Source organism: Phaseolus vulgaris, chromosome 5 (assembly GCF_000499845.2).
Source record: "Phaseolus vulgaris cultivar G19833 chromosome 5, P. vulgaris v2.0, whole genome shotgun sequence".
NCBI lineage: Eukaryota > Viridiplantae > Streptophyta > Magnoliopsida > Fabales > Fabaceae > Phaseolus > Phaseolus vulgaris.
This window is the reverse complement of record NC_023755.2, coordinates 36,495,996-36,522,112: the sequence shown is the minus strand read 5'-3', so window position 1 is coordinate 36,522,112 and position 26,117 is coordinate 36,495,996. Positions and strand designations below refer to the sequence as shown.

Here is a 26,117-nt window from a genome sequence, read left to right as displayed (position 1 = left end):
TTTTATATTTTTTATTATCATGTCTTACTGTTTAGTTTTTTATTTTATGATTTTACTGTTTATATATATATATTTATTATTATGTGTTATGTGTTTATTTTTTTTAAAAAATTTAGTAATTGTATTTAATTTTTTTAGGTGTTTACTGTTTACTGTTTTTTTTTTTTTTTTTTTTTTAATTGTTATAAATGCATTTATATTTGTTATGTCTTTATTGTTTTTATTTTTTATAAATTTATTTACAATATTCTTATTCTTATGTGTTTACTATTTTTATATGTTTTTATTATTATGTATTTACTGTTTAATTTTTTATTTTATGTGTTTATTGTTTTTAATTTATATATATATATATTTTGTTATTATGTGTTTATTGTTTTTAATTTTTATTATTAACAAGAAACTGTTTAATTTTTTTTTATATGTTCACTGTTTCTAATTTTAATAATCTGAGTTTTTTTTTAGGTTTTTACTGTTTTATTATGTATTTATTATTTTTAATTTTTATAAATATATTTACATTTTTTAAGTGTTTATTATTTTTAATTTTTATAAATGTGTTGGAGATCTATATCTACTTTGTAATAAAATGTATTTAATTTTTTTATGTTATGTGTTTACTTTTTTACATTTTTATTATTTGTTTATTGTTTTTAATTTTTTAATATGTCTTTACTGTTTAATTTTTTACTTTATATGTTTACTGTTTTTAATTTTTATAAATATGTGTTTTTTTTTTCTTGTGTGTTTATGATGTTTACTGTTTTTACATTTTTTGTTATTATCTGTTTATTATTTTTAATTTTAATAATTGCGTTTACATTTTTTTAGGTGTTTACTGTTTTATTTATTTTTTATGTATTTATTGTTTTTAATTTTTATAAACATTTTTACATTTTACTATCTTTTATAAGTGTTTACTGTTTTTAATCTCTTAATATTTATTTACTGTTTCTATATTTATTATTATTATTATTTATTATTATTATTATTATTATTATTATTTGTTTACTGTTTAGTTTTTATATAAATGCATATGCAATTCATACTCAAAACAAGAAACTATAATTTACAATATTTCAATTTTTTTTTATTTGAATTTATTTTAAAAAACTAATTCAAAAATATTTACAATATAGATTAGTAAAAACAAATTAAAACATAATATATTAATCAAAGTCGAACGAATCACGTCACTCAACATCGGTGACAAACCAAATGAACTAGTTACATTAAATATCAAAATAAAGAGACATGCGACAAATTAAGTAATTTTCTAAAAATTCGAATAACACTCTATAAATCTGATAACTATGAGATAAATCAACTAATATTGTTTTATTAAAAATATGCACCTGTATAACCCATAAGCAAGATAGTCTACTATTAATATTATAAATAGACATTGCTACACAAGAGTAAGTTACATTTTTTTATCAATACATCAATCACTCTTATAGAGAGCACTTACTCGATCGTCGGATAATCTTTTGCAGGTTAACTCCCGACCGAATATTAAAGAGTGAGTACGAAAAAGAACGAGCGACTGAACACCGAGGACTAAATACAAAAAGGAATGACCAAAAAGATTAGAGACAAATGTTACAAGTCCGTACAAGGTACTATCTAAACCCTTTCAATCTCTAGAAGTACACCTAATAAAAAAAAATCTTTTAATTCAAAGTAATATATGTTAAATGCAAAGTACTTTATTTTAATTATTTAATTATTTTTTTTAAAAAGATTTACATTACATCACAACTGATAAAAATATGTTTAAGGAAGATAGTTATGAAAGAGATAATAAATATATTTTTGTTTATTAAAAATACATTGTGAATATTTTTTTTAAAAAACTTGCAAATAAAATATTTTGTTTTCACTTATTATGTTACTTTGATTAAACACATCTTTAGCAACTATATATATTTTGAAGGTTTTATTTTTTATAATTAATTGTTTTAGACAAAATTTATTACGTATGCAATGTGTTTATCTTATCGTCTACTACATACTATAGTTAAACAAAAAAACTATTACGCCATTCAAATTACAAATAAAACATTCATTTTAAATTTTGTTAAACAATTAACAAAGTCTTATTAAATGAACACGTAGATGTTTAGAGATTATGCTATATACTGCAATAACAGAAATCATTGTCAGAATATAAATCATCTACATTATCTTTATTATTTACTCCTCACATTATCTTTATCTTTTGATCAGACTCTCTAATAGATCATAAATCATTTAATTGTTGAGATTAGACATCAAAAAGCTTTTATCACGACCATTTTTAACTTGTCACTACTTGTGGTTATATGCATGACTCTTTCAATAGCATCTAATCTTTGCCTTTCAGAAAAATAATTGCATAAAATCTGCACGTAAGGATTAATATTAATAATATGTTGAGCGTTTTTTCATTTAGTCAATTTAGTTTACATTCAAGTTTGCTACTTTGCACAAACATTGTGAGTTTAAAATTGACAAATTTGCGTAAACACTTAATTTAGTAAGCATCCTCCATTAAGGATTGTCGATAAATTTACATACAAAATATAAGTAACAAACGAGGTTAAAAATAATATAATTATATTAATTTAAAATATTCTTTATCCTGTTAGTTGTGTCATTACTAAACTAAGTACAGTTATTGACAAAACTAAAAAAAAGTCATTCCAAAAATAACAAAAGCTTTTACAAAGACTAAAATAAAAAGTCATTACTACTTACTTAGAAAAGACAAAAAAAGAAGTCAAATGAAAAAATTGTTACATTTAAAAGAACAAAAACGTAAATTGAAAACTATACTTTATGGACAAACTTCCATTAAACCTTACGCCTCTAAATATGATGGACCAAATGAAAATATCTATAATGTATAGAGTAAAGGAAAAACATTCAAGTCCTCTAACGATGAAACTGATATTCCTTCTCAAGAATATTACTGGTTATATATCTTTTACCCGAGAGTGATTGCATGGAAAACAACAGCCAAAATATTGAATAAGAGAATCTGCTAACATGGAGGTAGAGTTTATGAACATATTCTTGGGGCTCATATATCTGACACTTTCAAGTCTTGATTATAATGATTAGAGATCACCTCAATCCCTCATACCCAAATCAATTTACAAGGTATAATGCTTCATACAACAATCAACCTCAGATTCTTTACCATGAAGTTGTGACAATTTACCGATGAACTTATTATTCCAGCAGGTCTTGCTCATTTTCCAAATCCCATACAACAATTCTTCCATCCAATCCTATTCAATGTGTAGGCATTAGCAAAAGCAGCCTTTTCGAGACTAACATTATCAGCACAAAACAATAACAAAAATTCATATGACCATCATTCTCCACTAACCTGACGTGCTGAAACGCCTTATCATTGTGTCATGATCCCCAAGAGGCATAATACAACTACAGAGTCCAAAAATCAAGCCAGTCGTTAGCATTTTATATGAACTAAGTTGCCTGAACCCCACTGTCACTGTTGCAGGTAGTACAGGCATAAAAATTGAACAGAACAATGGAAACCGCTACAATATTGTAGAATTGAAAAAGCTAGCATTTTACAAAGAAAATACGTAACAACCAATCACATTTGGAGAAAGTACGGATCCTGAAGGAGACATACTTTATACAGTTCTCATGAACAGTTCCACGAGTTCTTGAAGTTTCAACTGCATCGTTGTTCACTCCAAGCTTTGATTGGCCATAAAACTTACCAAATGCTTCAGAGAACTGATTAAAAGACATAATTTAACAAATGAAGAAAATAGTAAAACACCAGTTAATAACATATATAGAAATACTACAAGAATAAGCGAAATATCTACAAGCCTACAACTTATGACCTTGTGCGAACCTATCAAGCTTGATTCAGCTGTCATAGTTCACATTACAATGAGGTTTAGATAATAAGGAAAATATTTAATTACATTTTTCGTCTCTTGATAAACAAATGTGTAAATTATGTCCCTCACTATTTTTTTTTGTTCCAGTAAAATATTAAAGAGTTAAGTTGATGCATTGATACGAGGAGTAGATGACAGAAAACCAGTTAAGGTGGGTTGGATGGACACGTGCAAAATAGCCAGCGGTAGCACCAATGCAGAAAGTAGATCACATTGTGGTAGCTAGGCAGGTGTAGGGGTGCTTTAGTCAACGATGGATCAGTTAGTTTTATATTGGACAATTTCTTTATAACCAGCGTCTTTGCTTTTAAAAGACTAACCTTTCACAGCTATCTTGTGTTGCAATTTACTATAACAACATTCTAATATTCTGATTTTAGCAGTAGGTTAACCCGTCCTAAAGGATATACATCATCTGCTAATTGTACTTTCCCGTTTTCTCTAAAATAAAATTTCATTTTTATTAAAATATGTCAACTTTCTTATGCATGTTTCTGGGTAGGTAAAAACAACTTTCTTTTATTAATTTGTGGAGTTCAGCTAAATGCTGGCACGATGAGAGTATCTTCATTAGACATCAAAATAGAAGTTATGATCCCCTCAAGCTGACAGCATTATTTGTTGCTGACATTTCTTTTTTTTATCTTTCCAGTTTGACAAAATCTAAATGTGTTAGGAACTTAGGAAGATCAGGAATTTTCAAGTTCGCCATTACTATTAATGAAATTAATTTCCAGCAGGAGATTCATGTTTCTCATAGCTGAATACTGAATAATCTTTTGCAAGAAATTCAGTTACCTGTGAGCCATATCTTGATCCAGAAGATACTGCTTTCCGTTCCCCCAGATATCTGACAAAACTCCTATAGAATAAAAAAAAAAACACATCCAAAGATTCAAAAAAATAAATGAGGAACCAAAACAAACACTTTTTTCCACCTAGAAAAATAATTAAAAGCATCATTATGTGCAGATGAAAAAACACAATAATTCTATCTCTATTAGAAAATAGAAATATAGCATACAAATTGGCCTAAGTCACGTTGATAAGGAAAATCTTAAAAGCACAAATATCTGAATTTACACGTACCAAATTCCCCTTTCATCTGCCGCAAAAACCATTGGGTTGCAATCAAATCCTACACCTATCACTTTTCTCTCAGAAACAAATAGTACCTGAAAACATGTCATACACCAGTTCCAAAAAAAAATCAGTAAATATGCAAAAAAGACAATGGGAAACTAAAAATAGATAGACAGGGTGGATGCTGACCCACATCACGGAGGGGCAAATCACGGAACACAACATTTTGGGCCAAAGGAGAAGGACCAACATCATCAACAAAATATATCATAGAATTATGACCTGTACAATATTAACAAATACAGTTGGTCTGTTAGAATCTTGTAAATATACTAATGGTGGACATTAAGATTAATTAAATTGAGTCTATATCTATGTTATTAGCTTAAAATAGTGTAACTAAATATTTTGTAATTATGTCAAAATTTTGTAAATATGCTCTTCCCCCATAAATTCAATAGCTCCATTGTAGTCTAAGGACACGGAATTTATCCTATGCTCTCTTGTTTCTCTCTGTCTCAACATAGCCAAAAGTAAAAGACACAAAGAGACTTGATAAAATACAATAATTTCATAAGATTCCGTTATTTTATATAAAAGCCCAATATTTTATTTTAATATAATTAGTCGACAAATGCATTTGTGCGTCATGAAAACCTAAAATACCTGATGATATCAAATAATTTATACATAATATTCTTCTTTTATAAAAGATGATAACTCAACCTCAGCAGAAGCATCTAACTTGCAGCTATAATCTTAAGCTAGCACAGGGTAACCATCCAGAGGAAAGAATTTCCTCACCTACATATGCTAGAGTATTGCCACTTGGCGACCACTTGACTCCAAATGTCCAAGACGACGAGAGATCAAGCTGAACAATCAGCTGTGGACAACAAAAACAGTATTAGCAGAAGATACACTTGGCCAACATGTCTTTTCATTTCATATATGTCAACTTTCTTCTGTTTTCTAGGAGATAGAAGAAAAAAATGTTAACTGGAAAACTAATTATCAGTTCATTATTATAATCTTATACAAATCATTTTTTTTCAGCAGCATTCAGTCACCGATCAGATGCTAAAATATATAATTCCAGACATCAAACCTTTACCAAGTCTTCTTTTAAAATAATATCATTTCAACTTTACAATCAACAACAGGTAAATAGTATATCCATAGGATATTTAACAGGCTTCACAAGCAATGTATTTATTGCAACATGTATGCAAATTATCTTACATCAAGCTGATCATAAATATAAAAGATTCACATGTGGAATAAGAGTTAAAATTGAACCTCTCCAAATTTTGAATCTGATGAAGTACCCTTTTTTGAATCCCTGTGCCAATTCAACATTTAAACTTGAATGATATAAAAACATAAACAGAAAAAGTCGGCCCCAATCAAAGATCCTTTTATCATACTTTGCATCAACGCCTTTAATAAGAGTGGAGAATACTCGGCATTTCCCATCTGTAGATGTTGTTGCGAGAAGAATCTGCAGTTCAAAGAAAAACAAAGATGTTGTGCATTGGATTTTTTTCACATCACATAACAAATATATTTCAGAACACAGTTATCAATGTTATATAGAAAACACAATTATCTGAATTTTGACCCCAAAACTAATAATTTAACAGGCCAAGACGTTAGCTGGGTAAAACATTAGAGGAAAAAGGAATTAAACAGAAATACAGGAGATAAATAGATATCATATCATATATTTAAAATATATTATTACATATAAATCATAATAGCAAACAACAAATATGGCCATATGAAAAAAAAGCCTAATTAAAGAATTTTTTAGCAAGCAAAGCAAGTGCAACCTAACTTAGAGCTGACTTGGTATACAAAAAAGGCTTTCAATAACTACTATAAAATAAATAAAAACACATGTATATTTATTGAATATATATATATATATATATATATATATATATATGCATGTACATGAGAAAGACAGGCTAACATTATCTGGATGCCAAGAAACACTAGTCACTGAAGACTCATGTCTTTTCCTGATAAGTTTGCTGACCCACCTGCAAAGTAGATACATAAAATGAAGAAATAAACAATGAAAAGAAAAGAAAGTTCCTATAACTATTCTGAAATCTAATGTTCCAATTATCTTAACTATGTGTCCACAGGAAGGACCGGGCCGGGTCATGAAAGCGGTGGATTGGATTGAGTCAATTAAGGTTTGGGAAATACTATTTTCCTCCAACCAGATCCAAATTCAACCCACTCATGAGTGAACTAGTGGGTCTGTCACATAATAAGAAAATTTTCACATGACAATTGCTAAAATAATACCAAGATACAAATGGAGAATTCATTACAATAACAACTCTAACAAACGTCAACTTAAATCCCAAATTAACTAGAAAGTAGCATACCTCCTCAATTTGAATTATTAAAGGCAAGATTTATGAACAAGTTAAGGACATGACCAAGCCATTCTATGAAGCACAGACACAGCTCTTCAATTCAATGCTGTCCCCATGTTTGACGCTAACACACATACAACATCTATACATTCTGTCAGACAATGTTGAAGGGTCAAATTTAAAAAACGTTTTTTTGTGGGTCTCACTACCTTAGTGATGACAGACACGGAGAAAGTACCTATTAGTCATGGTGGAGTTACTAGGGGAAAGTCAAAATGCAGGTAACACATTTAACGAGGTTAAAACCACCGAAATGACAAAAACAACCACGTTAGATACATTTCCTTTTCTTGTAGCCAAGATGCTAAAGGACCCGGGAATTAAAGTGCAAGGAAACAAAGACAAACCAGTTGTTCTCCTGCTCATAGTAGCATATACAAATAGTTTTGGCTCCACTCCCCACTGCAAATTTGTTTTCTGCAAAAACAAAATTTGGAAATGCATCATAACCTTAACTTATAACTTTAACAACAATTTACAAAATAGTTAACAAAAAAGGTTTAGACAATTATTCTAGGAAAACCACAAAAAAGGGATATTACAAAGAAGGTGAAAGCACCTGAGTAAGAAAGAACAAAAGTGGCACCTTGAAGGATCAAACCTCCGAACATTAACATTACACCCAAGACTTGGGCGGGTAAAAATTTGATTGAATATAAAATTGCACCAGACATGCACGACAAGGGCATAACTGAAGTTGGCTTATGATAGCCTCTTAGTCATTACATCTTCCAATAACTGCAAGCTAATTGTGCAAAGGGTGGTGAAGGAAGCAATGCTTTCACTCCTACATATTTTAAATTATGGGATGACTTGAAACAAAAATTTCCTTATCTAACTCTAGAAGGTGGACAACTCATAACTTTCGGAGTAATTATTTTCCCTGCATGAACTTTCATGAATATATAAACATACCTCTACTTAAGAAGAGAAGCATAGAGAAAATGAACCATAGCAACATGCTTAATACCTTTTGGACTCCATTGAACACAAAGAGCAGCACGGTTTAGTCTAAGGATAACAAGAGTTGGCACCCATTCTGATTCTTCAAGGTTCCAGACATATCTACAAAGAACACGTGGTTTTAAATCTAAACTTGTTATTATGTATTGTGTATATATAAAAAATGCAATGTTAAAAAGTCACCAAGACCTAGGGTGACAGGTCTAATGTTCTAAATCACAAGGGCACTCACGAATTCCGATCATGGGATGCAGTAACTATTCTATTTGATCTTGCACTCCAGTCTATCCCAGAAATTACCTGGTCATGCTGAGAAAAAAGGCCAAGAAATGAAACTATTCACTAAATCTCCAACCAAATTAGTTAATCCATTATAAACAGAATTGGATTAGAAAAAGAAAGTCAATCATTATATTATTGGCATCAGAGTTGACTTCATGGACAAAGAATCAAATGATATTAAAGACACATATAGTAGTTCATAGAACAATATGATATACACTAAAAATATAGTACAACTCATTGCTTGAAAATTGCATTCATTCTTACTGCCAGTCCAATCATTTCTGACAATCAAACTTAACTTTTTAATCACTAAGCATAAAAAATATCAGTTTTACACATCTTCTACCGTGATCAAATCCAGAAGCAAGAGTACACAATTAATAACGTTATTTTAATTAAAAAAAGGAGGAATATTAGCATACTACCTTTTGAAGTACGTACACCTTTTCCCATTTGTCTTCAACCAACCTATAGATGTGCACTTCATTACTGTTTGGGCATAAAGCGACCACTACAATGGGAGATAAACATATTATAAATATAATACTTTAAAAAAAACAAAAGCAGTAATAATATGCCTTAAAGACAATAAAAAGTAGATTTGTTAATCTTAGAATATAATACGATACAAGAAATGTTAAAATGTTTGCATATCATATTAAAGAAATAGTAAAACTGTCAATATTATATTTGCATGAGAAAAGAAAATGTTGAAGCATCTTAAATTATTTCCACCGTTTGATAAGCTTTATAACAATTGTCTTGAGACAAAATCACCAGTTTGGTCCAAAACAACAACTTAAAATAAATTTCCTAATATTAATGCATTAGCAACTAGCAACTAAATATCAGAAAATATGCACACTATAAATCTGCTAATTGAGATCAAACTTCCAAGTTCAAACATATTTTGATTACACATTTCATGATCATAGCTGTCAACCGTGAAAGGCGCTATAAAAGGATGGTAGATAACGTGATGGCAACTATACCCCTTACCAAATAGTAATAAAAAAAGGATATTCAAAATCAAAGTCATATCCATATTTAATACATCACGGTCAAAAAGAATAAGACAGTGGGGGATTGAGTGACAAAATGTGTTCGGGTCACCAGAGAATGAGTGGATGGCCATAGGAAACGCATGATTGAGAAAACACAAGACTTGGTAACCAGAAATACTAGTAAATGCTGACAATGACCATAGAACTGCCAGCAATCGATGGACTTGAGCTCATGAGGGTAGATGAGACAAGCATGGGTTGTCAAACAGAAATGATTGCACAGGAAGAAAGGAGGGTATTCCACATTCTAAAGCCAAGTGGAATATGATAAATATTGGAGACTTCACATTGACTAGTGTTATGACTATGATCAAATATATTAGTGACTTGCAAGCTTCAAATTTCAAGTTAATCTTGTAAGTTGTGTTTACGTTGAAAATCCTATATCAACTAGTGGTATGAATAAATAGAGGGATGCAATCATTTCTTACAAACCAGTTTTATGAGATTAAATTAACCTAAAACTCTTTTTGAGATTAAAAATATCATAATAATAAGGTTGGAAAGGTCCAAAAATGGGGCTTTACCCTCCATGTGCAAAATAGCAATACGTATAGTAGCAATTTTAGTTGAATATTGCAATGTAACACGCGTGATATTAAAGAGCTCCAAAACCTTCCATTTTATGAACATTTTAGCATTGGATTGAGCGCTTACCACTGGGTCAAAAGTTATAACTGATAGTTAGGACAACTCATTCTACTTAAAAAGTGTAATTGCCCAAGCACAACAATTCGATTATAACTTGACTCACCCGATTTATACAATGGGACAATTGATGTCACCTATAACAACTCTCCCCTTGGGCAATTGTTCCACTAGGAATCAAACTCCTCGATTGTGACTTGACCCTCTTGACCTACTCCATAGAACAATTGTGCAACTTGTAATAATCTCCCCCTTGAACAATTGACCCACTGATGAAAATCGAACTCGTGGCCTTGGCTCTAATATCAATTGATGGATCGAGTGCTTATCATTTGGCCAAAAACTATAACTCGATTGAGACTTGTCCCACCTGGCCTCTGTCACGGGACAATTGATGTCACTTGCAACATTTAGGTCACACAAATCTGGACGATTTCAACCATCCAAACAAAACTTATTGCTCAACCTCCTAACTCCTCCCCTTCCCATGTCAACAAATTCCACATTGCACACTACAACTTCTAGTACCTCTCACTCAAGTTCTTCAAACATCCTATGCTCTGCTTTGGGTCCACAACTTAGTGCCTCTCTCTAAAGTTTACAATAATATAACCGAGTGAATTTTCCTTTTTTTTTTTTTTTTTTTTTTGATCAGCATGAATTTTCCTTCTTAAACAATAACATTCTCCCACCATCACAAAGCAGACTAGCCTGTGCAAAACTCAAATAAATTCAAATCACAAACGAAATTACTCAAGCTGATCCTCAAAAACGATCAAACAAGCTACACAACTTCCCTAGGCACTTAAACACACTAAAATGAACAATTTTCCAACTTTCAGGAACCAAACGCTTCCTAAATAAAGTTAAAGAAAACATCAACACTCGACACGTAGTGATTATCAGCTTCGCCATCGAACAATGTTCGTGCAGAACGTTTCCATTTTCGACTAACCACAGCCTCCGTTCGATTTCAAATGAAAAGCTCAAAAGAAAATTAAAAAAATCAGATCCAATCAAAATCGCATCTACAAAATCAGAAAACTCCACGTTCCATCGACGAACAGAACATATCAAATTCAAACCACCGCCGAATCGGATTTCCTAAAATTAGTAGAAGAAAAAGCGAAAGGCGAACTCTGTTCTCCCTCGAAACAGAAAATTTCTGTTGGAATCCAAAACGAAAAAAAATAAAGAATCGGAATAGAGAGAGAGAAGGAGGATAATTACTAGATTGATCGGCGCTCCAGGCGTGGCAAGTGATGCATTGCGCGAATTGGTGAACCGCCATGACCACCATTATTTCTCTTTCTATCTTGTGCAATGAGTGAAACAGAACGAGATCTGGCGGTGAAGTGGAGTGAACAGGGTGAGTTAGGGGTTGTTTGTGTATGAACTAGGTTTTTAATCCGTGTAATGCACGGAAAATAAGTATTATTAATATCAGGGAAACACAAGGCCCACTTCCGTTTGTGTGTCTTTTACGATCATAAATTGATTAATTATTATTTTTCTTCTTGTTCGAATTTTTTTTGAAGTTTTTTTTCTTTTTTTATTGATGTTCTGAAATTTTCATTGATGTTCTGGTATTGGAGAGTGTGATGATTTTTTTCTTTCGTTGATGATTTTGGGATTAGAGGATGTGATGATGTTCACGTTGTTAAAATGAAGTGGAGATGGTGATTGGAAACAGAGGTTGAAGAAAGATAGTTTTACCAAAAAAAATATAGTTGTTTTAAAATAAAGTGGAGATGGTGATTAGAAATATAAGTTATTTTATTTAATATGTGAGATTTGAATTTGATGTGGGAGCGGAATGTATTCTCTCTTTCTTTCATTCTCTTTCTTGTTGTCTTAAAATAAGGAAATAGTGAAAAGTTAGTTTGTATATAAAAAAATGTTAATATTAATTTAAAAATAATTTTATTTTTTAAGTAATTCATATGAAATGAAAAAAATACTTCATTATACTAATAAAATGAAATATATTAAATAAAGATAGAATCAGAAAAAAAATTATGTAAAAAAAAGATAAATCTCTTTATATATTGGTATAGATATTAATAAATAAATAAATTACAAAGTAAATATTAATATATGAAAAAAAAATCAGCATATACAAATAAAGAAACCAAACATACTAAAATTAATATAAACAATGCATAAACATAGATATAGATAGATACGTAAATTAATAAATTATTCAAATATAAAAAAATGACACAAATTTTGTCTATTAACGTCTTCTTAAAAAATAATCATATATTCTTTTTTGAAGTTTTTTAACATAATGAAATTCTTCCATGCCGTTCGAAGGTTTGTTGGTTTACATTACGCGTTTTCTTTTCTTATAAAAATATAATTTATATATATATATATTAATTTATTTTTTTTATTTAAGTAAAACATTAAATAATTTAGGTTTTGTATTTATTTAGGATTTTAAAAATTTTAGAAATTTTATTTCTTTGAGATTACTATTTAAGTAGAAAATAAAATAATCTAGGTTTGTATTTATTTAGAATTTTGTAAAACTTAAAAAAAAAATCTAAAAACAACATTAAATAATTTAGGATATGAATTTATTTAGAATTTTGATTAATTTAGGAATTTTATTGATTTTTTATTTTTATTTAAGAATAATATTACAAATTTTTGGATTTCTATTTATTTAGGATTTTGAAAAACTTATAAATGTTATTTATTTTATATTTTTATTTAAGTAGTAAATAAAATAATTTTGGATTTTGTATATATTTTAGATTTTTAAAAACTTTTAGGATTTGTGTTTATTTAAGAATTTAGATATTTTAGAATTTTTATATATTTCAAATTTTTATTAAGTATAATATTAAATAATCTAAAATTATTGTTTATTAATATTTTGAATAATTTAATAATTTTATTTATTTTAGATATTTTATTTAACTATAACATTAAATAATTTAGGAATTTTATTCGTTGTAAAATTTTATTTAAGTATAACATTCCGGATTTAAGATTCGTATTTATTTATAATTTTAAATAATTTAGATATTTTATTTATTGTAAATTTTTATTTAAGTATGACATTCAATAATTTAAGATTTATATTTATTTTTAATTTTAAATAATTTAAGTATTTTATTTATTGTAAATTTTTATTTAAGTATAACATTAATTTAGGATTTGTATTTGTTTAGAATTTTAAATAATTTGAAAAAAAATTATTTTCATTTAATTATGATATTAAATAATTTAGATTTTATATTTATTTAGGATTTTAAATTTTTTAAAAATATTATTTATTTTAGATTATTATTTAAATAAAAAATAAAAAAATTTAGGGTTCGTATTTATTTAGAACTTTGAAAAACATATAAATTTAATTAATTTATATTTTTATTTAAGAATAAGATTAAATAATTTTGGAATTTTATTGATTTTAATTTTTTTTAAGAATGTTATTAAACGTATACTTATTTAGGATTTAGAAAAACTTATAACTCATTTTCAAATTTAACATTTGACTTTCTCAAATATAATTGAAAATAATTTCTATTTAATTTGAATAGAAATGGTGAGTCTGTACTTCTCATAAAATTATTCATACTTTGAGAGGAATTAGAGAAAAGCACTCCTTAAAATTAAATTAAATACTACTTAAGGCTAACATCATTTTTTTATTATGCCAAAGGTTTTACTTTACGTTTGGATTAAGAATTTTAATGTTTACAGTATACTCAGATACATTAAATTTAAATTGATTTTATTTTAAATTATTTATTTTTCACATGTTTTATTTGAATAAGGTAATTGATAATTTGAATTTAGTGAATTTGAATTTCACATTTATAAATAAATAATTTCAATTACTGTATAAAAAACCTCGATTTTTATTTCTACCAATTTTAAAATTTATTACACTTTTTTTTTCAAATCCATTTACTCACAACGCTTTATTTGTTTATGATTTTTAACTTATTATTCAACAATTAGTTACCTATCAACTTACATCTTTCCTTTTCAAATTATATTTATATTTCCATATTTTGCTGTTACTTCACTTTTCCTTGAAATTTATTTTTCGTATAACTTTTTACATTTTTTTTGCCATTTTCTTGTTAAATTTTTTTTCTTTTCCATTAATTATTTTTCGTTAATTGTTTTTTTTTAACGTTCTTCTTGAACCTTTTTCCTTATATCTCAATATTAATTTTCTTGTGAACATGCTTTGTAATACTGGGTAAATATCTCAAGTTATTATATATAAATTTAATTTATAATATATAAGTGAGACAATTCTTATTTTATAAAAGAAAATAGATTTAAATATGTTTTTTGACATAATATTAAAATTTATATTAACAATTTTTATTTATCCGATGATTATGGGATCGGTCTATCAATTAATATTTAATCATACATATAAAATATTTATCTTTATATCTCAACTTGAAAAAATTGTATTAAATCATACTTTATAAATCAATTTTGTAATAATAAATTAGAGTCAAAGTGACTTTCTAATAATTTAGTAGAAACAAAAACATAGCAAGTTAAAATAACAATGTCTATGAAAAATCAGCAAAATGATTTCCCTACAAAGTTTAATTAATCGGTTCCTACCCTTATATTGCGTTTTTATTCAGTCACCTTATATGTTATTTGTGTTAGGTTTTCTCGAAAATGTATATAAACAAATTTACATAAAAAATAAATTATCATTTTAAATTAATAAATTTATAATTTTTGTATATAAATATTGTTTTTATCTTCGTAGACAGAATTTCCAACACACTTCATTTATGTTTGAGTCAATAAATTACTATTATAATAGATTTTAAATAACTTTAATATTATATTAAAAAATAAAATATAATTTAAATTTAATAATTCATAAAATGAAATTTTATATCTATTTATATATTATGAAAATGAAATTTTGTATCTATTTAATCAACTACATCAGCAAATAAAAAACCCACTGTAAGACAAAAAAGAACACGTGAAAGAAATGGGACAAGGACAACTCATGTAATTGTCATCATCTGTGACAAAAGGTCAAAACGTGGTCACAGAAATGATTCTGATTCGTGGGTTGTGAATTAGTTTGTTTAAACTTAAAAAAATTTAATTAAAATGTATTATTTTTTGATAGATTTGTGTAAAGTCATCTTTAATATTTGGAAAAAGTCTTGTTAACACTGCTCAATAACACTATTCAACAACCCTATATAATAATATAAAATATGATAATATTTTTAATTAAAAATTCAAATAAATATAGTTAAAATATTAATTTCTTTATTTGTTAGGAGTGTGTTTTTACTATATACAAGTGTCAGTGATATAAGGATCTTAATATTTTTAGTTGCTTTTAGAAGGTCATGTCCAGAAAGTATAGAGTTTGAATTAGAAACTAAAACTAAATTTGCTTGTAGATTTTGGATGGGTTAAGTTAAATGTATAAATTAAGGAGAAAACAAATAATTGGAATATTGTGCTATGATATTCAATTGCTAAAGGTAAGACAATTATGTTAATCTTTATTTTATTGTAAAGTGTTTTTGGCTTATCTTACCTTCTCATTACAAAACAAAAATTTCAACTTCATCTAAACTTTTAGATTACTTTATATAACTAGTCAGTGTGTTCGAGTAAGCTTTTATTTCCCCCAGTTAACATAAAAAACTTTTATAAATCAATTTATGAAAATATTTTTTATTTTAGAAAACGATTTCATAATAAAGGCAGCGAATAATTTCTGAATCAAAGTTTTAAGCCGTTTGAATTATTTTCTTATGAATAGTTTATCATGTGTGGTTAAAGATTGCATCATGTTAATAGTGTAAGAAAGTGAAATTGGATGAACATTGAAAAGTAAATGCAAACAGCATTCTACAATTCTATATCACTGGGTGCTTTTGAGATTTAGAACGACATACATATAAAATACATCAACAATTTTTATGTCTCTTCCCTCCCAAAAAATGCTAAGTGTGCTTCTTTTTGGTACAGAAAGGGCAACAATACAAAAAGGCCTTCAAAACTTGTATTTCAAGTAAAACTCTCTTATTTGGGAAAAATGGACAGAATACGATCATCAAACAATCTCTCTACGTTGTTCAAAATTATACAAAGATGAATGCAAAGACAGTATGCTGTCTAAATCCCTCTCAGGTGCTGCATGCAACCACACGTCACTGCTCGATCTTGGCCTCTGTAAGTTGCTTATGGAATTTGCAGAAGATGATAAATGTGATCGAGTCTGAGAGTGCACTTCAAGAATTTTCCCCCTTAAAGAGCTTCTTGCCTTGAGTTTCCCCACAGTCTTCAAGCTACCCTTCTGGCTGGTCAGAGAACGGAAACTGACTGAGCAAACTGTTTTCATTTTAGAGCGATCAATGCTCGGAGGGGGACCTGATTCTAGTTTCGATCTTCCCATGTTCCAGAACGAAAATGATTGTTGCAGCTTGGATGGAACCTGATAAACCAACCGAGAGAGAAAAATATTCATGAACTTGCCTGTCTTCAATTCAAACTCCTAAAACAAACAAGTTTCTCCCCTAAACATTGAAATGAAGTAAGAGTTAAGATGACCAATAGCACAAATGTACTGTGGCTCTCAGACAAGGTGGTGCAACTACATTAGCAATACACCATTACTAGCTGTAATTACCGCTAATCCCAAGGGAGCTCAGTGTAGTTATCCCATATTCCTTATCATACTTTATCTGATTATTCAAAACTGTGAAACTATGAGAAATATTTACAAGAGTATGGTTGCCAGATTTTTCAATACTTGGGTAGTTCTAATATTCTTATTTTCCACACAACCAGGGAAAAAAATGCGTTCAAGCAAGAATGCCAAATGAACTCATTGAAATGTATATGGTGGTATATCTCAGAAGAGATAAGTCAAATATAATCAGTTAACTTGTTCAATCAAAGAATAATTGACTGAAGCATAAAACTGTTTTATAAATCCATTAAAAATGCTTAATGATGTTTAAAAGGAGAAAATTATAATTGATGTTGCGTGATGAACAATGCAGCTCCCTGATTATTCAGTGGAACCAGGATATACATAAGAGAGGATATAATTTGAATACAAGAATCGGTTCCAAAATATAAGACGCAGTCATGCATAAATACTTGCATTGAATAAAATTTGGGAATAACTCACAGTAGAGATAAGGCTGCTACGAGCAAATGCAAGTGACAATGTAGAAAATGGAGATTTCCCAGGTTTTCCCTTCCACTGATCTGTTGTCTGTCCCTGCTCAACAGACCCGAAACTTGATTGTGCACTACCATCATCGTCTCCGTCATCTCCATCATCATCATCTTCCTCTTCCACCTCTGCAGGAGCTTCCTCTTCCACCTTTACAGGAGCTTCTTCATCTTGTTTGGGTACAGAAGCCGTATCATCATCACCATCTTCTTCATCTTCATCCAGCAAACCCATCTCTGCCTTCTTTTCTTCCTCTTTCTCTTTTATGCGCAGTAACCTTTCCATATCCTCAACAGCCTCTTCTAGTCCAATTTCAGCTTCCAGCAGTTCAAGATCTTCATCAATTTTTTTCTTTTCCTCTTCCTTAATTTTTTTCTGCTCTTCAGTCCATTTATCCAACTTATCAACCCACGGCTTGCAAGCATTTTCAATTGCAAGTATAATACGCAACAATATGCTCTCCTTTTTGTTATCCGTTTCTCCTCCATAAAACTCATCATAACCAAGGGGCAGGAATACAACCTTTTCAGGATCTACATCCTCACCTTCTTTCAAAGGTGGCTGCCAGAATAAACGTATCCCATATTCCTCATCCTCAATATAATTGATAATATTTCCGGTTGGTGTATGGAGGATCAAAGGATCCTCAGTATATATAAGCTTTGAAGGATCTTCAGGATCAGGTTCTGGTTCCTTATTAATAAGAACAAATTCAGGAACCTCGTGATTCTCCTCTGACCAAGCATTTGAAGGAAGAATAAATTAAGAACTTTTCATTTTCATTGCCTGACAGGAGAGGACTGTAAAAAGCATACCAATTACGTACTTGTTCATACAGAAAAATGGGAAGAACAAATACCAACCTTTTGACCACCAGTGCTCAAGCTCGGCTGGCATGGGTAACCTCAGAGGAGCTCTATAAAAAGAGTTCAACCACATTTCTCTTTCTTCATCTACTTCATGCACATATACTTTCCAGTGATCAGGGACCTGTGATAGAATCATACGCATGTTTCAACTTCCTTGCATAACAAGATGACAACAAGCAATAAATTAGGATAAAACATTGTCAATAAGCCTCACTTCATAAAACTGGTTAATGAAGCCTGGTGCCATCCACACATCCTCTTCTTCATAAAAGTAAGGATGCTGTGGATCAGTATAAGGGCCCCTCTCTTCTCTAACCACTGCAGACACAAAATATTAAAGATGTGTAAACAAAATAAAATCAGCATCACCCCAATCAGGAAAAGAGGTCAAAATTGCTTGTGTAGCTTAAATAATTTTAGATAAATAAATTGCCTACTTTTTTCAGCTTCAATAGAGCTAGGAAAAATAAACAATTGCTTTCTAGTAATAATCTCAACCAAACATATGCTAAACGGTGATAAGAAGTAAAAGGAAGAAAGTAACAGAACATGAAACTTTATGCCCAAATCAATAACACATGCACTAATCAATGGATCCAGCAACCAAAGAAATTGCAAAACCTAAAATTAGAAACACTCCCCTTCCAGGCCCACCACCACAAAAAAAATGCATATAACGTTTTCCAATATTTCCAAAGAGGTCAAATAGCATACTTCCATCTGGCTTGTTAATAAACATGCGAGCCTTTGCAGCAGCAACTTCTGCTATACCAGCATGCATCTGAAATTGACAGAATATCAGAAAGATTAAGATATTGACACAGGTCTTGGATTATTATTTTTTTTATTATACAGAGATGAAAAAGTAATGAAAAAAATACCGCCGAAATTTCTTCATCACATCCCTCAAACTCGTTCACGTATTCTCCAAAATAAAATCTACCCTGCATGCACACAAATTATGTAACCAGGAAAGAAAATAGGTCTACTAGTAGATGTCATAAGTGTGATGGAAGAAATAACATCATCCCTTATGTTGAGATACCTTACAATTCCCCCGATTAATTAAGTGGCAAAAATCATCCAAGTAATGTTGATCATACACCATAAACACAAAATTGAAGTATGTTGAGCAAAAAATAACAGTCTCCATAAGCATAAGGAATGTAGGACACTCCAAGAAACTAGAGCAAAACATGTTATTTCTGCAATCATTTTCCAACTGCAGAGTCCAGTTTTCTCTGCCCAGTTTAATAAAAATTGCAAGAGGTTGATTATAGTCAATAAGTTGAAACATAAATTTTGTCTAATCCATGCACCTACATGTAGGACACGCTCATTGACTTCAAATACACCACATCCATGCATCCTGCCATGCTTCCACTGACCAGCATAACGATACCGACCTTTCTCCCTGGACAATAAATATAAAACCTCTCTCAATACTAGTAATAATGCTCTTGTATAGATGTAAAGTGACAATGCAAGTAATGTCTAGAGAGAAGGATTGCAAAGTGGCACTTATCTTAAAGATAATAAAGTGATTCAAACTGAAAAGACTAAACAGAAATAGACAATTAAACTTACGGCTTGCTTCCATATTTCTTTACCCATTCCTCATTCTCATAATAGGGGATTTCGTACTCCCCATCTGCAAGATCATACATATCTTCAATATCCTTTTCAAGCCATTCTCTGTCTTCCGGGGACCAAAAATCCCTAGCTATAATCCTTCCTTCGGCTCGCATCTTTGCTTCAAGCCTGAGGGCATGGATAAAAGCAGCCCAAGTTTGTTCTCAAGAAAATGAATGCATATTCAAACTGTGCCACAGTCTAAGACTTCATTCAGTCTTAAGGGGGCAATTCAAAGAAAGATACATACTTGGACCCAGGAGCAGGCTCTATGACAGGTATATCAAGATCAAGTACACCATGACCCTCGATATCATTTTGAAACCATTCACCTTCATACCTATGAAAAGATAATACATTGCAAAATATCAGTGACATAAAAGAATTGTTGTATGAAGACGAACATGTCAAGAAATGAAGAGCGCTATGTCCGATGTGGAAAATGGGTAGATTCTGGCCCTAATTGAAATACTTAGCAAACAGAGAGTCATAGACCCCAACAGAACCCTAAAAACATGGCCAACAGATCCAGTTTAGCCTAAAGCGTAAAAATTGAATTCCTCAATTTGAGGTTGGCAGTAGAAATTTGTTGAACTTAGAGTTTGTCTTCGCTTAAAAATGCCAATGACTTGGTCATTGTCACCTCCCACAAATTTCCAAGGCAAATCTTCAAGTCAATGAATGGGTGTTGCACAAAGAAGCATGACAACAAAACAAGGGTACCACCTAAGCTAACCATTTTTTTAGTCAGCTTTCCTGTGCTTACGTTAACTGTGAGTTTTATATTGTGGCTGTGGTTTCATCTCTATTCTTGTTGTTGTGGGAAATTACAGACAAATGCAGCCAATGTGGCTGCAATTGCTATCAGTAATTCCAACAGTGTTGACATTGTGGCTGAAATTGCAGCCACAAACCAATATTTAAAACCGTTATCAATCAATAACATCTGAATTTTCAAACCTTTGTGTCATCAGACCAAGGGCACAACAAAAACCTAAACAAATTTCTCCCCTCTTTCCAATTACATTGCAAATTTAACATTTTAAGTGTTCATTACTTGAATCCATTCCTTGTATATATAATGTTGTTTTAGTTTATCATCGGCATTATCATCACTTAGTGTGTGTTAGTTTTACTTAATTATCGTTTTCTACAACGAGAATCCATCACTCACACGACATTCGCGTTCAACGGAACTCAATGAAAAAACAAACATGCCCTTAGATAAAACACCTCAACGGAGCAAAGACAAACCTGACCAATCCATCGTCAGAAACATAAACTCCTTTCCCATGAGCATAGTCATCCCAAATAGTCCCTTCATAGCTGAAAAAAAGAAACGCATAATCCATCCAACAGCAACAAACACGTAGCACATTAAAGTGAACATAAAAAAGAATCATGTAAGTGTTACAGTATAGAAAAATAAACATACGTGCTACCATCTTGGAAAACGTAGCTAACCCATTTGAGGAACTCCTCAATCCTATCCAACTCTTCGATAGTATCCTTGGGAGTGGCAATGTCGTAGTGGTTATCGGGAATTGGAGGGTAATGTTTGCGAAAAGGAAGATAGAACGGCGCAATGGGAGGGTCTCCTCCCTCCTCAAGCTGTTCATTGACGTAGCGAACCTCTTCCTCGGTGGCCCAAGCAGGGTCCCACCCTGTGCCACCAATTTCGGGGACCCCATCCGCCCAAAGCTCACGCAGGTCCTGCTCTGTCCAGTTCTCGGGGTCCTTGGGGAAGTCGAAAGGGTTTTTCTCCAACGCAATCAAGGGGTCCAGCTCTTCCTTCAGCTCCTTCGCCGCCGCGCTCTCCAGCGCTCGGCTGAAGTCTCGGAGGTTGCTCTCCGGGTTGTTGCCCTTATCATCCTCCGGCCTCTTCTCGTCCTCGTCCCCGCCTGACTTGAAGGCGCGGCGGAAGGCGTCATCCTCCTCCTCGTCGTAGGAGTAGTCGGACTCGGACTCGGACTCGGACTCAGACTCGGAGAAGGTGTCGTTTTGGAGGTCATTGGCCGCCGGAGAGTCTTGCGGTTGGTCTTCGTCGTTGTCCATTTGGGAAGAAACGGTTAGAGAGTGATGCGAATGGATAAGGTGAGTGAGTGAGTGAGTGAAGAAGATAACACAGTTACATTACATGAATCCTACCACAGCTACCTGTCGTTACAAACGACGATAGAGGCAAACAAAAGAGAAAGAGGGTTCTTCCCATACGACACCCTTCTCCGTCGTTTCACTCTCTTATCTTCCTAATTAACTTCTCACTCTATTTTCACTTTTTTACTCATTTATGGGTTAAACTTTTCGCTATTGATAAATTTAAAATTCAATTTCCCTCTTATACAAAAAAGAGCTCAATTAATTTTTTTATTCAAAATGCACTTTTGGTCACCTATGTTGTTTATTTTGTAATTTTTTTTCTCCCATATAGAGATTTTTTAAATTTTTTTTGAAAAAGCCTGAAATTTTGGTCAAACAAAATCTTCAAGTTTACAATTTTTTTTTTTCAAATTGAATTCTACACCTAAAATATTTATTTAAGGTACTGTAAAAATATTTAATAAAATTAATTAAACAAGTTTATAAAATGTTGACAATTTAACCAAAATTTTAATTTTTTAAAATAGAGGAACCAAATATCTATTTTAAGATGTAGAGTGAGTAAAATAAACAAAAGTTATACCCTTAATTTCTTTTTTGCCACTTAGGTATCAATTGAGTCCTTCGAGTTTAAAGTTTACACAATTTTAAAGTTTAAAATTAAAATCACTCTATTACTCTAACTAGAGGAAATAAAATATAATTAATTCATATGTATGTAAGCCTAGGTTTTTAGTTGAATTGAGAAGATTTAAAACTATTTTGTTTTTATGCATAGTTAATCATGTCACAAAATGGAAAGAAAAAAGTATAAAGATTTGTACTGGTACGATCGAACGATTCAGTAAGTCGGTCAGCACTCGAATCATCTAATCACTCGACTACGATAAGGAGGTGACGCGACGACACGTGGTCGACCGACCCATCACGGGTTGACCAAGTTAGCAGGGTTAATCCATAATTAAGAGTTGTTTAGCACAACCCTAAATATGAACCAACCTCCTAATCCGACCTACCAACGAATGTTCATTAAGGTAGTATAAATAACACAAATTTCAAAAACCAGTTATGTAGTTATCTACAGTACTCTGACAACCGAATGCTGACAAACTGACTTGATCGTCGGAGTGCCTTTTGCAAGTACTATCTCAGTCCATGAGACCAAACGACCGAGAGGAGGAAGGCGAAGCATGAAGCTGAGAGTGACAACGACCGACCGAAAGGAGGAGCAGAATAATCGTTCTCTATGCCTCGTTAATTCATATATTATATGTAAGCCTAGGTTTTTAATTTAATTGAGAAGATTTAAAACTATTTTGTTTTTAATGAATCATGCCACAAAACGGAAAGAAAAATGTATAAAGAATAATATTTTGAAATTATCTTCCTTTTTTTCAGTAAACTTTCCCTTAAATTATATTTTATTTTTGTTTATAGTTTTTGCTTATATTTAAAAAAAAAGTTAAAATCACGTATCAAGTTTTTTTCCGGAACACAAAGGTAAAATTTATTCCACTTGGTTTTCTCAGCGGGCCACTCTAAGCCACTATGGATCGGGCTCTGCATTCTGCACACCGATAAATTTATATTAAGCTTTTACTTCCAGCACTTCCCTTTTCTGTATTCTCATAATTTTTAAAATGACTATTTTTTTAAAGTAATTTCTGAATTACTTGTTCTAGAAATTTTTCTGAAACACACTTTTTTTAGTTTATAAAATACATCTTAAAACACGTTGTCTATAATAGAATAAGATTTTCATAACAAGATTTTTAAAATAAAATTTTCAAAATGCATGAAATACATTGTAAAACAAGCTTTCTGAAACCAAATTTTCAATTTTTTTACAATGTATATAATACCTTATGGAATGCGTTTTCCACAATGATTTTTTCTGGAAAAAACTTTTTATAGTAATGAAATGTGTTTAACTCAACCTTCTCCTTTTATTCTTCTTTTTTGGTAGTGGTGGTACAGAAGCAACGACAATGATGATGAGGTGTAGTGAGGGAGAAGCAAACACGACAATTCGTCAATTTCACTCAATTTATGGGGGTGTAGTTTCAAAAATAAGGAGATATTAGGAAGTAAAATCCTTTAAATTATACGCTCCTATATTTTAAAATCCATTTTCATCATTTTAAAATTGTATTTTAGAAGTATAATTTGTAACACATATTGTGTATTCAGGATTGTATATTGTGAAATACAACAAAAATTATCATGAATTGTACATTCAAGAGTACATCTTTGTATTTTCTATTGTACATTCTACAATACATTTTTTTTTGGATTTTTTAAATGTATTTATATTTTATTTGAATTAATTTCAAACGCAAGTAATTTATTTTAAATAGTCATTTTTGTATTTTAAACACAAATACTTTATTTAATATTGAGGTTTTTTAATATGAACAATATTCAATAAAAGTGAACACAATAAATGATGATAATATCTCATATATTAATGATAACAAAACTTGTACAAAATTATTGTTAAACTTAAAAATACAAACCTTCTAAAAGTATGTCTCAGTCGCCTACTCCATATAACATGAGCGTCTAACATAAAAATCCCTTATTTGTGACGCCACAAGCTAACTGCAATGCATGGTGGGTTTCATCCTATGTTGGAATACCTTTTGTCACGTGTCCACAATCGATCATTTGTACAATGTCAGTGCTTTTCCTAAATATACCTTGCATTTATTGAACCAGTGCACTAAGCACTCGAAAAAATAAACAAAAAATCATGGTAACATAATCATGAAAATAAATCACCAGACAAACATGTTTATGTTGTGACGATAGTCATGTTTGGGCACCATCTGAACTATCTGGTCAATGACATAGTAATACATACGGTTAGTTTTTGTTTACACAAGGAAGTATAATAGGTATGACATTGATTTGAACTAGTGTATAAATCCAAATGCACATGTTGAAGGATATGAAGTCAATGTCACACCAGTAACAAGATGGTCAGTAAAATGCAACCACCAGTCATCAATGACAACAACTACATCTCTTCTAAAAGGTGGGGGATGTCGAGGAATCGTCTATTCATACCTAAACTAACATAGAATACGCTCAAACAAATGGTGTTGTGAGCATGTCTCAAGCCATATATATCATGAGAACATGATTATCGCCTCAAATGGCTGACTAAGCCAATGGTTACCGTAAGGCCTTTATAGCACTACAACATGGGTAAGATCGTTGCTCTCTATGTGCATAACATCAAGTGTACACACATAGCGTCTGATAGCCTAACGACACGCCTATGAAAAGGAGCTTCTGATATATGAGAGTGTTATATTGATTCTCATCCCTCTAAGATGTTCATATATCAATGTTTTATCTATTATGAACTAAATATTATTCATATATTTAATTAAAAAAATATAAATTATTCAAATTATATACGTTTGCATGTACTAACATGACATAATATCCTAACTATTATGTTTGCGCAAAACAAGCATTCCCCAACTGGTCGTACATGTGGCTAAGTGTGACAAGTCCTCGTCCATACCCACCCCTAATCAATGTTGCACTTTTATCAACAAAAATCATGCAATCAACCAAATGCAACAAATATTTGCGAGTTGAGAACTTCCATAAGTGATGTATGATGCACTCCTCGTACACCTTGTGCAACCAACTCAATCAAACATGAGTATCTCAACACTACCTCAATTCGGTCACTACATCACCAAAATATACCACATGTAGCTCAACCAACAATGATGTCGCTAATATGAAATCCAACATCACATACGAACAAAACCGACCTACAATGTGGAGAAGAAGCAATGTGGACAAATCAACCAGAGTGATAGTCATCTCACCAACAAGGAGGTGAAAACTATTGG

General features: G+C 30.9%; 2 protein-coding genes across 2 annotated transcripts; both read right to left on the bottom strand.

The window, feature by feature from the left end:
- Positions 1 to 2,917: 2,917 nt before the first annotated feature.
- LOC137835659 (actin-related protein 2/3 complex subunit 1B-like) lies at positions 2,918 to 12,117 on the bottom strand. The gene is made up of 15 exons (XM_068644261.1): positions 11,656 to 12,117; positions 9,139 to 9,224; positions 8,661 to 8,737; positions 8,436 to 8,530; positions 7,813 to 7,882; positions 6,988 to 7,057; positions 6,440 to 6,513; positions 6,312 to 6,354; positions 5,817 to 5,898; positions 5,206 to 5,294; positions 5,019 to 5,104; positions 4,728 to 4,791; positions 3,650 to 3,756; positions 3,377 to 3,432; positions 2,918 to 3,275 (listed from the first exon to the last, which is right to left on the bottom strand). The coding sequence occupies exons 1-15, from the start codon at positions 11,723 to 11,725 to the stop codon at positions 3,217 to 3,219; spliced, it is 1,128 nt and encodes a 375-aa protein (XP_068500362.1). The 5' UTR covers positions 11,726 to 12,117; the 3' UTR covers positions 2,918 to 3,216.
- Positions 12,118 to 16,280: 4,163 nt separating this feature from the next.
- LOC137835658 (protein TIC 100) lies at positions 16,281 to 22,432 on the bottom strand. The gene is made up of 11 exons (XM_068644260.1): positions 21,578 to 22,432; positions 21,397 to 21,468; positions 20,393 to 20,482; positions 20,098 to 20,271; positions 19,834 to 19,924; positions 19,392 to 19,454; positions 19,225 to 19,291; positions 18,725 to 18,828; positions 18,505 to 18,631; positions 17,594 to 18,375; positions 16,281 to 16,891 (listed from the first exon to the last, which is right to left on the bottom strand). Exons 1-11 carry the CDS (start codon positions 22,195 to 22,197, stop codon positions 16,511 to 16,513), a joined length of 2,571 nt encoding a protein of 856 aa, XP_068500361.1. The 5' UTR covers positions 22,198 to 22,432; the 3' UTR covers positions 16,281 to 16,510.
- Between the last annotated feature and the right edge of the window lie 3,685 nt (positions 22,433 to 26,117).

What these genes read in the sequence shown, in the direction of transcription:
- LOC137835659 (XM_068644261.1), bottom strand. Translation starts at nt 11,725, where the DNA reads ATGGTGGTCATGGCGGTTCACCAATTCGCGCAATGCATCACTTGCCAC. An exon ending in GCATCCCATGATCGGAATTC is followed by an intron (nt 8,531 to 8,660) that starts GTGAGTGCCCTT and finishes TGTTCTTTGTAG; the next exon opens with ATATGTCTGGAACCTTGAAG. An exon ending in GATCAAGATATGGCTCACAG is followed by an intron (nt 3,757 to 4,727) that starts GTAACTGAATTT and finishes TCTTTTAATCAG; the next exon opens with TTCTCTGAAGCATTTGGTAA.
- LOC137835658 (XM_068644260.1), bottom strand. Translation starts at nt 22,197, where the DNA reads ATGGACAACGACGAAGACCAACCGCAAGACTCTCCGGCGGCCAATGAC. An exon ending in AAGAAATATGGAAGCAAGCC is followed by an intron (nt 19,925 to 20,097) that starts GTAAGTTTAATT and finishes TTTATTGTCCAG; the next exon opens with GGAGAAAGGTCGGTATCGTT. An exon ending in GTGATGAAGAAATTTCGGCG is followed by an intron (nt 19,292 to 19,391) that starts GTATTTTTTTCA and finishes TGTCAATTTCAG; the next exon opens with ATGCATGCTGGTATAGCAGA.